General features: G+C 41.5%; 1 protein-coding gene across 1 annotated transcript in view; it reads left to right on the top strand.

Annotated features, from left to right (window-relative positions):
• The first annotated feature begins 7,626 nt into the window (after window positions 1–7,626).
• The window catches only part of clvs2 (clavesin 2), a 37,286-nt gene continuing 32,380 nt past the window's right edge, over window positions 7,627–12,532 (top strand). The window contains exons 1-2 of the mRNA XM_039781413.1: window positions 7,627–8,931; window positions 11,945–12,119. Coding sequence (XP_039637347.1) covers window positions 8,543–8,931; window positions 11,945–12,119 — 564 coding nt within the window. The 5' untranslated portion in view covers window positions 7,627–8,542. The remainder of the gene's footprint in view (window positions 8,932–11,944; window positions 12,120–12,532) is intronic.

Below are 12,532 nucleotides of genomic sequence, written 5' to 3'. Positions count from 1 at the left end.
ATAACATTGAATATTGCACACTTCACTATGACTTTTTTTTTTATTGCCTTACACATAATAATTAAGTGCAAAGGGGAAACAATCAGGTAGCACACATATCAGGGTCTTAAACACACAGAATTACATAATCACAATCAATTCATGCTGCTGTCTCTTTGGAGATTATGCCACATGGACCAGCAGAGGGCGGCATGGTGCCTCAGTGTTCTGGATCCTGACAGATAGAAGAATGTCACAGGTTCAGTTTCTGCTCCCTTCTCCATCTTCTAACTGTTCTCGTTGTGTTGTCTTCCCGTCAACCTTTGAAAAAAAACAGTTCGTTTTTGCTTTTTCCAACGTTTTAAATTGTTAATTTTTTCTTCTACACATTTTCAACACGTATTTCTACGTCCCATATTTGGGGATATAAAACAAAAATTGAAAACGGGTCAATGTGACCCGAAGTCAACATAAGGGTTAACTCACAGTCAGGTGTAGTGGAATTTGAATCTGAATCAGCATGCGTGTTTTTTTGTGTCAGAGAAGAAGCACCTGTGCACGGTTAGTCCTGTCACTCTGCCCATCATGTGCTCGTACAGCCCCCCCAATATTTGTGCATTAGAACAGTTTAAGATGTACCGAGTTGGCTACATTTCTTTTTTATGTTTTTTTTTTATTTGTTTTCCACAGACTAAATCTCATACCATGACCTTTCGTACATCCCTTTTTTGTACAAACCATAGCTCAGATTTATCCTCAAATTTCACCCGTGTCACAGTCTGGCTCTGTGTCCAGATGCCCTCGGACTTTTTTGTAAAGACTGGACTTGGTTGTATCTTTTCTGTTTGCCGTTTGTTTGTTTTTTCCTCCTGTGTTAACGTGCTGCTTTTCCCTCCTTTGTCCATCTACACCTGCTCTGAATCAGCCTTGTTAGTCCTGCCCTGAGCCCAGAGTGTTCCCAGCCAATCAGCTCCCTCCTCCTGTCTAATCACCTAATTCCTCTCACCTGGGCTTCTCTGCCCATCTCTTCACCTGCACTTCATCCCCTCGTTAGATTCATAATAATAATAATAATAATAATAATAACAATCTTTATCTATAGAGTACTTTTCAGACAAAAGATGTAGCTCAAAGTGATTGACAATAAAAGGATAAAAGGCAAACAGGCAATACAATTACACAATAAAAAAGACTGTTGATGATTAATTATTTAAGTGAAAGTCAAAACATAACTATCTTTTTTGTATATGTTATACTGACAGTTTTTTTTTTTTTTTTTTTTTTTTTACCGTATCCACCCTGTTTATACCAATAAATATAGGCTACCTATGTCACAGAAATACCTATTCATAATGAAATACAGTTTCAACAAAAAAACAGATGAGTTTTCGCAGGACTTTTGCAGTTTTAGACTGCAAAAGTTTGGGTCCTAATGCAACAGGACATAAATGTGCATAGGCATCATTTACAGGGGGGGGGAGATGGGGGAGTTACAACTCCCCCCAATAATCAAAACTGGTTAGTGCAACCCACCCCAAAAACCTATTATAATTTCCTTTACATAAAATAAAGACATTTGCGCCATAAATTGATGCCGAAACATTTACCAGAATGCAGAAAATGAAGTGTTTGACGTTCACAATTTCAATTTGGCTCAAAAGTGGAGATCTCATCGCCCCCCCCCTCCCCCCTCCCAATGTTGAAACCTAAGCTACACCCTTGTAAATGTGTATTTTTTAAGTGAGTAATTAAGTTAAGTAGCCGTGCATGGTGCAAAAAACGAATAAATGCCACATTTTGTGGGGGGAGGGGAACCAGAAACAGTTTTAATATTCAGCTGCAGAATCAACAGAGCCTTGGACTCCCTGAACCCACAGGACATACTCATGTTACATTTTTAATGTCCAGTTGTCGTTTGTTAATCAGCCATTCAGCCTCCGGAGACTAAAAGCCAAATCATAGAAGCACTTCAGAAAATGACAGCTGCGCCATTGAAATCCAGAGGTAATTTCCAATGCGTGTCCACAATCCTTTAATTCGCTCCAACACCGGCCCATCAGAGCTGAGGGCAATTGTTCCATGCCCCCCACCACCCCTCCGCCTCCCCTGGGACCTTGTTACATTCTCTCTACCACCCTGCATTCAGGATTTGCCCCTTTCCCCACCCCCACTGACAGGATACTATCCAAACCCCAGTATCCTGCAGCACCAAAGCGTCATAACCTGCTTATATGTATTTAGAGAAAAATAAGGGAGGAAAAAAAAAGAGCAAAATCGTATAGCCAGAGAATCATAACATGCTTGGATCTGTTATGTTGTGAGTGGGAAGTCATTACATTTGTGTTTAATTCAGAAGGAAATGTGCAAACTGACAAATTAATTCCTCATTTAAAGACCTGCACCTCTCTAGGCACAATAAAAAAAGAGCCATTCTGAGTTCTTTATTCTGAATATTATAAACATTTATAGATACATCAAGGCGTGTGATTTTATGACGGTTTTAACCATGAAACCATCATTCACAACTATCTCAACTTTATCGTGTTCATGTTTCCAGTTTTCAAACTCTTTACAACACAAATATATTTAGTTTTTATTTGTCTTCTTGTCCTTTTTACTTTCTTTCTGACGGATGGTTTTGTAAAGGCAAAGAATTTTCAACAACAACATATGTCAACAACATTTTTGATTTTCATTTATAAGATTTTTGTATCTTATTATACAAAAGCACCTTTTGTTCTTTCTTTTGTATTCATAAATGCCATCATAAGCAGTGTTGGGCAACTTACTGGAAATTAGTAATTAGTTACAGTTACTAGTTACTTCTTTTAAAGGAATATGCCACCGTTTGTTGAAATAGGGCTTATCAGGGTCTCCCCTGGCTGTATATAGGTGGGCCAACGCATTTTTTGTCTCAGCGCAAGTAATTAGGTTGTTTTTTTGTCTTTTGTTGGCTCACTTTTACTCACAACATGCTTTTGATTGATTGATTGATTGATTGATTTATTACACAGTAACAGAAATAAATGCATAACAAGATGCCAACACAGTGACATTGTACATTTATCAGAACTCTCGAGGATAACACAAGAAAGTTACAAACTTATTTCCATTGTGGTCCTCTATGCTAACCGGCAACATAGGATTCCATTCACTACGCTAAGCTAACTAGCGGCGGCGCTTCAGGTGTTGTACCGGACTAAAACAATGCATGCACAAAAAATGCGTTGGCCCACCTATCTACAGCTAGGGGAGACCGTGATAAGCCCTATTTCAACAAACGGTGGCATATCCCTTTAAAAGTAATTGAATTACTTTACCAACTACTCTATATCAAAAGTAATTAGTTACTAGAGAAGGTAACTTTGAAGTTACTTTTATGTCTGCTTTTTAAATGTAAATATGAACACTACTGAATGGTCAAACACAATAAACATCATTTTCAGACCTATTTATTGTAATCAACAGGGCAACAGGCCTTCAAATCAAGCAGTAGTACAAAAGTCCCGAGCCTCCATTTGTCACTGGTATTTTGCTCATTAGTTTCCTGAAGGCAACTGACTCGACAGATGACAGAGGATGCACGTCGTCGACAACGTACCTGGCAATCGATGCATTCAGCTCTGCCTGGCTTATCGGCTGCCCTGCAGTCCGTGTAAAATCTAGCTTGGAGTGGCGCCTTCAGCATCCGTAGGGCGGGGCTCTTTCGCTGCTAGCTTTGTCGAAGCATTGCGCGTCAACAGGTGCTTCATCAGATTTGAATTGCTACTCTTAGATGTGGATAGGTTCTTTACACCTGCACATAATTGACAAACTCACCGCTACATTTTTGTCTTTAATTTTCGACGAGCGAAAAGTAATGTCCATACTTCCAGGACAGAAAGCTCATTCCATCCGCGCCATCGGCACATGCTGTGGTCTAATGCTCATTGTTCGATTGGCGCCACCATAAGGTCCTGCCACGTTAGTCCAGAAGCAGCTAACATAGGCCTATCCGTCCTCTTGTCTGCAAGCGTTAATTTTTCACAAAAGAGAGTAACTAACTAATTTCAATTTCAGTAATTGTAATTGCATTATTTGATTTAAAAAAAAATATTTAGCTACATGCTCGTTACCGCTAAAAGTAGCGGCGTTACTTTGTAGCGCGTTTCTCCCAACACTGATCATAAGAAATAACGCCACAACGTTCTGAACACAACTGACTTTTACGGTCATCAGCAGTAGCAAAAGACCAAAAGTAAAAAAGTGAGTATACGAACAATGTAGGAGAAAAGAAAAAAGGGCCTCAGTCTGCAGAATGTGTTTGTCCCTCTCTATTTTGTATTCACTCCACTTATCATTTAAAGCCCTGCACTCTCTAGACACCCTAAAAGATATTCCTAAGAGCCATCCTGAGTTCTTTATTCTAAGTTTTATATCAATTTGTAGATACATCAAGGCGTGTGTGGTTTTCTGACGGTTTTAACCATCGACCACAACCACGGAGAAAATGGTCCTTGTGCAGCTGTGGCTCCCACACTAACAGCTATCTCAACTTTATCGTGTTCCATGTCTCAAGTTTTAAGACTTTTCTTCTTGTCCTTTCTTACTTTCTTTCTGATGGATGATTTTGCAAAGGGAAATAATTTATAGTACAACAAGTCAACAACATAATTCATCTTATAACAAAAGACCTTTTGTTCTTCCTTTTTGTATTCATGAACTTATAATGCTATAAGAAATAACAATGGCACAACATTCTGAACACAACTGACTGTGAAGCTCATCAGCCGAAACAAAATGCAGCAAAAGTAGAGAACTAACAATGTAGAGAGGGAAAAAAAAGAGAAGAGCCTCAGTCTGTGTCCCTCTCTATTTTGTACTCCCTCCACTTCTTTCATCTGTTTGCTATAAGTTTGACTGTATGGATTTATAAGACGTTGCATATTAGACAGCGAAGGAAACTGCGCTGCATGGCACACGCAGAGCCCACCACTCAGCCATGGGGAGTGAAACCTTTAACCAGAAGAGAGATAAGTAGGCGGATACAATAGAAATTAATTCAGCATGTTTAAGTGCAGCTGTCTGGCCACTACTGAGCAGGTGCCACCCCCACCCGCCTCCATCTATCCATCCATTCATCCATATACACCCCTCCATTTCATCCATGCAGCTAGACTTCACTGCCGAGCTGTAATAAATCCTCAGAGTAAGTATGCCCTGTGTGAATTATGATCTCACTGAGCCAATTTAAGGGTGATGGTTATGGTTCTGTCCCTCCATCTTTCCATCTTACAACCAACACTTGACCTTTCTCTTTCACTTAATCCCTCCTCCAATTCTTTTGTCACTTTATCCCTCCGTCTCCATCCAGAGGCAGACTTTACTATCAGACAAAAAGGACGCCCGCCTGGGGCCGTGCAAGAGACAAAATAATTGTATTCTTTCTAGCATTAATGAATGTAGCAGAGTACAAGTACAAAATGGCATGAAAAGAAAAGACTCAAATAAACTACAAGTACCTCACATTTGTACTTAAGTACAGTATTTGAGTAAGTGTACTTAGTTACATTCCACCACTGAGTACAGCCTTTAACCTTTAGTCTTTTAACCCTTGGTTTAATGGGCTGAGTACACCATATCCTAGACCTCTAAAACATGTTTTGATCTGAACTGCAGTGGTGGAATGTAACTAAGTACATTTACTCTAGTACTGTACTTAAGTACAAATGTAGCTACTTGTACTTTACTTGAGTCTTTTCTTTTCATGTCACTTACTCCACTACATTTCAGAGAGAAATATTGTACTTTTTACTCCACTACATTCATCTGACAGCTTTAGTTACTAGTTACTTTACAAGTTAAGATTTTTGCACACAAAAGACATGTAGTTTATAAAATCTGATGTTTTATTATAAATGGAACTAGCCAACAATATAACAGCCTCCAAGTCCAGCTGAGATGATTAGACCATTAAACACTTAGCTGATTGTACGGAAGAGGATTAGGACCACATGTGAATATATGTAGTGAGTTCTGAGTTTAAAGTCAGAATTTTGACCTTTTTTAAAAAGAAAATAAATTGACTTAAAAAAAAGTCTGAATTCTGAGAATAAAGTCAAAATGTATTCTCAGAATTCAAATACGTTTTTTTTACATTTGGCCCTAATCCTCTTCCATATGATTGAAATAACCGTTTCGGGTTTTCTAAAATGTGAGGATTTTTCTGCATTGAGTACTTTTAATACTTTACGTACATTTTCCTGATTTATACTTACATACTTTTACTCAAGGAACATTTTCAATGCAGGACTTCTACTTGTAACAGACCGTGTGTTTTACCGTGTGGTATTAGTACTTTTACTTAAGTAAAGGATCTGAATACTTCTTCCACCACTGTGAATGTCTTGACGTCTCAATCAATGCTTACAGATGGAGTAAATGTCTGCATCTATAGTCAATTACAGTTAATAAACTTTGTGTGTTTATAACTTAGAGTCTCCAGTGAAAGATGCTCTTGTTATGATGCTTTCATTAAGTCCATATTCCTTTACATACAGTTCAGATATGTTAGAAACAAATATGGTACAAACACACACATCAAAAACTATATTGCATGCAGATAAAAAATGGTCCACAGAACATGTTGAAAATTAAAGTATACATGATCCAGGAGCTAAGAAATTAACCTGCGAACATATGGTCCTTAAAGAAAAAGGGTGAAATTGAGGCCCCTTATTTAGCCTCAGGCCTCCCCCAGTCCACCCCCAAAATCTCCATCCCTCCACCCTTCATCTTAATACAGCCCTCCTCCCTCTCACCTCTGTTTATTTAACACTCCTGTTGTCCTCGGGTCAAATTTGACCCGTTTTCAAAAGTTTCTTTATCAGAAATTTTAGGTTTCTTTCTACTGAATTGCCCCAAAAATAACACGAATGGTTCCCTACAACATTATTCGCAAGTCAAATTAAGGATCAGATCACCACTTTCATAGAATGTTGGCTGTTTTTCTCCAGTTTTTTTTAGCCTTTGAAATCTTTTTAAAATGGTTTCAAAACAGTATTCGGACTAAACTTTGACAGTCTGAGATTATCCAGCAACATTCATCTGATCTTAACGGTTAGTCAAAATAATGTCATCATCATTTTTTGTAACTCTTTAATTACAAAACTTGATATAATTCTGTACAAATAAGGTTTATTGACCATGAATTCCAAGAATATGTATACAACTAGTGGTGGTAGTGGGTAAAAAAGCGACAAACGTACAACAACAAAAAGCATTGAAAAAGTGTTAATTTTCAATTTGGACCCAAGTGCATGGTCGACAGAAAGACAACACAAGGGTTAAGTTGCCTCTCCTCTCCTCAGCATCCTTTCTCCATCCCTCCATCCACTCTCCACTTCTTTTTTTTAAAGCCTCTACAGCTATTCTCCATCTTCCTGCCCTCTCTCTCTGCATCCCTTTTTCATATCTGTTGCCTTTTCATCTTACACTCCACCCCCTCCTCCCACCACCTCTTCCCCTCCCTCCCTCCCCCCGCCGATGGCGTCCATACACCGACGGGGAGCACCAGACTCTAGTTGTCAGTCACTTTCCCAGCGAACAGACGGCGGCAGCAGCAGCAAGAGGAGGTAATCCCCCCCCCACCTCCCAGCCCCTCCCACCACCACCCTCTCTAGTCCACCCCACCCCTTTCTAGAAACTGGTGGCAAAACCTCGCAGGACACCTGTGCTGCTGGACTGGATACTCTCCCCTTTTTTGTGCTCTTTGTGAAACACGATTTAAGATCTAAATTCACACCCAAATCGTGGATGGTGCTGATGAGAAGCAGTGGTGAATGAAAGGCGGGGTGGGGGGGGGTATAGACGCGGAAACAAGCGGACCAAATCTGCGTCGATTGACGGTGACGGAGCGGCGGCACCACCAGCAGCAGCACCACCACCAGCGGCGGCAGCAGCAGCATCAGTCGGTCGGCGGATGGAGATGCGTTGTCAAGGCGGAGGGATGATGATAGTGATATAGCAGGTGCTGCAGGGTTGTGCCGCATTGCCTGGCCGCCGCGAGCGACGCCGGGGAGACGGTGATGCTGTCGTCGTCGTCGTCGTCGTCATTCTGTCACAGACAGAGAGGAGAGGCTTTGACATGGAGGGAAGCGGCCGCGCGTCTGTGTCTGTGAGCTCAGGCCGCCCGGATCAGCAGGTTGGATGTACCGCCCGAAGCCTAGAGAGAAGCACCTGAGTCATGACATAGGCTATACGTGGTGGGGAGAAGAAGAAAAAATAATTACAATAAAAGTTGAATTCTGGACTGTGGAATTGCAATGTTTCTGTGCGTAAAAGTGAACGGCCCATATGTGTGTTGAGGATGCATCATAGGAGCATCACAGCAGCAGCGTCTGTGCCAGTTCGGGGTGGATTACGTGTACAGAGCAGCAGGCCTCCATCTGGAGTCAGCTTGTGATCAGTGAAATCATACAGGAAAAAAAAACATTTCATACACTTCACCCTGTTGCTGTTGGGGGAACAATTGATTGTGTTGTTTGACTGGAAGCTGGTTGTGGAGGGACAGCTGTTGCCAGAGATGACTCACTTACAGACTGGCCTCTCTCCAGAGACCCTGGAGAAGGCCAAGGTGGAGCTGAAAGAAAACCCCGAGACTTTACACCAGGACATCCAGGAAGTCCGGGACATGATCATCACCCGGCCGGACATCGGTTTCCTCCGGACGGACGACGCGTTTATCATCCGATTCCTCCGGGCGAGGAAGTTCAACCACTTCGAGGCGTTTCGGCTGCTGGCACAGTATTTTGAGTACCGACAGCAGAACCTGGACATGTTCAAGAACCTGAAAGCCACGGACCCGGGGATCAAGCAGGCCCTGAAGGACGGTTTCCCCGGCGTGCTCTCCAATCTGGACAGATACGGCAGGAAAATACTGGTCCTGTTCGCAGCCAACTGGGACCAGAGCAGGTAGTAAAGAGGCCGGGGGCTGGGGCTGCACAGTCTGCGTTCAGGTTATCTGATCAAACACATAAAGAGCAGAGGAGAGTCAGTGTTTTCAAATCCACTGTAATTATGTGGAGACTGGTTTGTGGAGCTGTCCATTCAGCACCACAGCATCATTGTTTATTAGAAAATAATAATAAAAAAACCCAAATAATGTTATTTGTAGAGCACTTTTCAATGTTAAAATCAGTCCCAAAAGTGCTACAGAGTAAAACAAGATTAAAAACGGGTTTAAAAAAAAATACAAAATTGACATGAATGCTTGCGTAAAATGAAAATCTTTAGGCCTTTTTGTAAGGGTGAGTGGTTTGTGGAGCCCTCAGGTACTCTGGGAGGGAATTCCACAAGCCAGAAAACTACAGGAAACCAACTCAGCTTTCATCTTTATTGGAAAAAATGCACTACATGGTCAAAAGTATGTAGACACCCAACAGCCATGGGCATTCCTCTGCTGCTCTCGCAGCCACCACTCTTCAGGTTTCATTCTTTTCCACCAGATGTTGAAACTCGGCTGCAGGGATTCGCTCCCCCCTTCAGCCACAAGAGCATCAGGGAGGTCAGACTCTGATGTTTGGTGATCAGGTCTGGCTCACAAGTCGGCGTTCCAGTTCATCCCAAAAGGTGTTGGATGGGGTTGAGGTCAGGGCTCTGCGCAGGCCGGTCAAGTTCTTTTTCACCAAACGGGGGGGAAAGTCAAGTCAATTTCATGCATACAGCCCAAAATCACAACATTTCCCTCAAAGAGCTTTGCAATAATATGACAGCCACTACCCTTAGATCCTCGATTCAGATAAAGAAAAATACCTGTTAGAGGGGAGGAAGGAGGAATCCTTCATCCAGGATCGACAGACATGCAATATATGTTTAATGTACAAAGTAGACAAAAACATAAGGACACAATTAAAACCAATTTTTTATGCATCCGGCTTTGAGCACCGGGGCATTATCATGTTGAAACATAACAAAGGGTCCTGCCCAAACTGTTGCCCTGACGCTAGAAACAGTATTGTCTAAAATATGATATGGTGTTGCATTTAGATTTCTCTTAATTGGAACTAAGAAGTTGACCAAACAAATAAAAAAAACAGTCCCAGACAGGTGTACATGTGACAGCATGTCCACATACTCCCACTCATACTGTACACTTTTATTTTTGAATAATTCATATTGTTTTGAGTGGTTTAAACCAGGGTTTCTCAACCTTTTTTTACCCTTAGACTGAAGCATTGAATCACCCGTCCTGTGTTGTACCAGAGAATGACTTGACATTGTTTTATTTGAGCAATGTTTAGAGACCAGACGCGTAAAAAGTATCCATATTCACCAAAAAATAAGCACATTTTAGAGGAAAAAAAAATGCATCCTGCAGTGTAGCAGGAGTATGTATCTCCAGACCCCTGGCTGTCCATTCAGTCCAGTGCTGACTCGTCTCTCTCTCATATGTGACTACACAGTCTGCAGTGACTGGATCAGGGTTAGCTAAGGTTAAAGGTAGAACTAGAGTCGTGCAATAGGGATGATGTATTTCCTGTGGCTTTAATAAGGGATCAGGCCTGCTTAGCTGCTTAAGTAACTCTAGATTTCAATGTGATTTTCACCTTTTTGTCTCCTCATAATTCAGTTCAGAAGCCTTGGATTATCCAGACAAAGTCTTACTGGGCCTGATCATACTGTTGCATATCTGATTTAAAAATATACCATGTACCACAAAAGTTGTTAGGCCCGGTGGCAAGTGTCTTTTTTCGACGAGGGCCCGGCTGGGGCCCAATACTTTCAGTGATACCAAATAATGGACAGAATCGCAAAATTAAGAATTAAAAAAAAAGCCAGACAGACTCAACAGGGCCCTACATTAAGTCAGTGCTAAAAGCTAGCTGGAGATTTGAAAATATGATCCGCCTTATTTCCCAACCGAGCCACCCCACTGTAACTGTAGTTTAAAAAACGTCCTAAAAATACATTTGAATTCCCCTCCACCCACAATGGCTTAGGCCTGGTGGGGGTCAATTTAGGCCCGGTGGGCCACCGGGCTTGGAATACACTGGGGGAAACCCTGGTGCTATATCGCTCTATCATGATTGTTCTAGAAAATGTAGACATACAGTTACAGTAGACACTCCATACAATGAAATCATGATGTAATAGGGAATAATGTGCCCTGAGGTGCAGAGAGCTTTAACTCATTTCAGTCATAAGATCATGTGAGTGTACTGATTCATTTACTGATTGATTTCTCCTTTCTCAACGTGAATCAATCTCAGAAATCTATTTCATGTCGGACTTGTTACCCTTGTCATTATTCTTCTGCTGTTCGCCACAGTTCAGAAATACTTGTGGAGCTGCATGTTACAGTAGTAGACTTAGCTTGTGCTTTTGTCTATTTAGCTGCCCATTAAGCAAATTAAGAAACCTGTTTGTTATAGCTACAGGGGAGGCTCCTAGAGAATCAGATTAAAAATGAAGAGGGAGACAAGCTAATGATGGCAATAACCAGTGGCGGAATGTCACTAAGTACATTTACTCCTGTACTGTAGCCTACACATCTGAGGTATTTGTACTATCTTTTCTTTTCATGCTACTTTCTACTTCTACTCCGCTACATTTCAGATAGAAATATTGTACTTTTTACTCCACCACATTAATCTGACAGCTTTAGTTACTAGTTACTTTACAAATTAAGATTGTTGCACACAAAACACACGTATAAATGAGACTATCTAAAAATATAACGGCCTGAAAGTACAGCTGAAGTGATAAAACGATTGAACACCTTGAACACTCTTTTTGACTCTTTTGTTGACGCTTTGTTGCAATATCGATATTGAGGTGTTTGATCAAGAATATCCTGATATCTGATTTTCTCCATATCGCCCATCTCTACTTCTAGCTTTTTTTTTGTCAATTGACTTAAGTGCCTTAATATTCTCCCTTCGCTGCTCTGGCAAATAAAACAACCCTGCTCTTCTGTTTTTCTCAGATACACGTTTGTGGACATACTGAGGGCGATCCTGCTGTCGTTGGAATCTATGATCGAAGACCCGGAGCTGCAGGTCAACGGCTTCATCCTCATTATCGACTGGAGTAACTTCACCTTCAAGCAGGCGTCCAAACTGACTCCCAGCATGCTGCGGCTGGCCATCGAGGGGCTGCAGGTAAGACGCTCCGCTCTGCTGACAGAAAGCTTCGTTGGCGTTGTTGTTATTGTGGTTGGTTAGCGGCGTGTGCAACGGGTCGGACTTTACTGGAGTCTGTGGGTTGTATCCAAAGATTTCGGGCCCTATTTTGACGATCTAAGCGCACGGCGTGAAGCGCATTGGCTCAGGCGCGTTTAGGGCGTGTCCAAATCCACTTTTGCTAGTTTGACGGCGGAAAAAAAAGGGTCCGGGCGCATGCTTCTAAAGGGTTGTACTTAGTGTCTTCATTAATCATGGTGTGTCTTGGGCGTGACATGCAATAAACCAATCAGAGATCATCTCCCATTCCCTTTAAAAGCCAGGCGCGTTTGTACCTTGGTGCATTGCTATTATGATGGCGGATTTGCGCCGTAATATTTTTATTTGTAATC

This window comes from Perca fluviatilis, chromosome 18, assembly GCF_010015445.1.
Source record: "Perca fluviatilis chromosome 18, GENO_Pfluv_1.0, whole genome shotgun sequence".
In the NCBI taxonomy this organism is placed as follows: domain Eukaryota; kingdom Metazoa; phylum Chordata; class Actinopteri; order Perciformes; family Percidae; genus Perca; species Perca fluviatilis.
The sequence above is the reverse complement of the archived record's forward strand: the minus strand, read 5'-3'. Positions and strand labels throughout refer to the sequence as shown.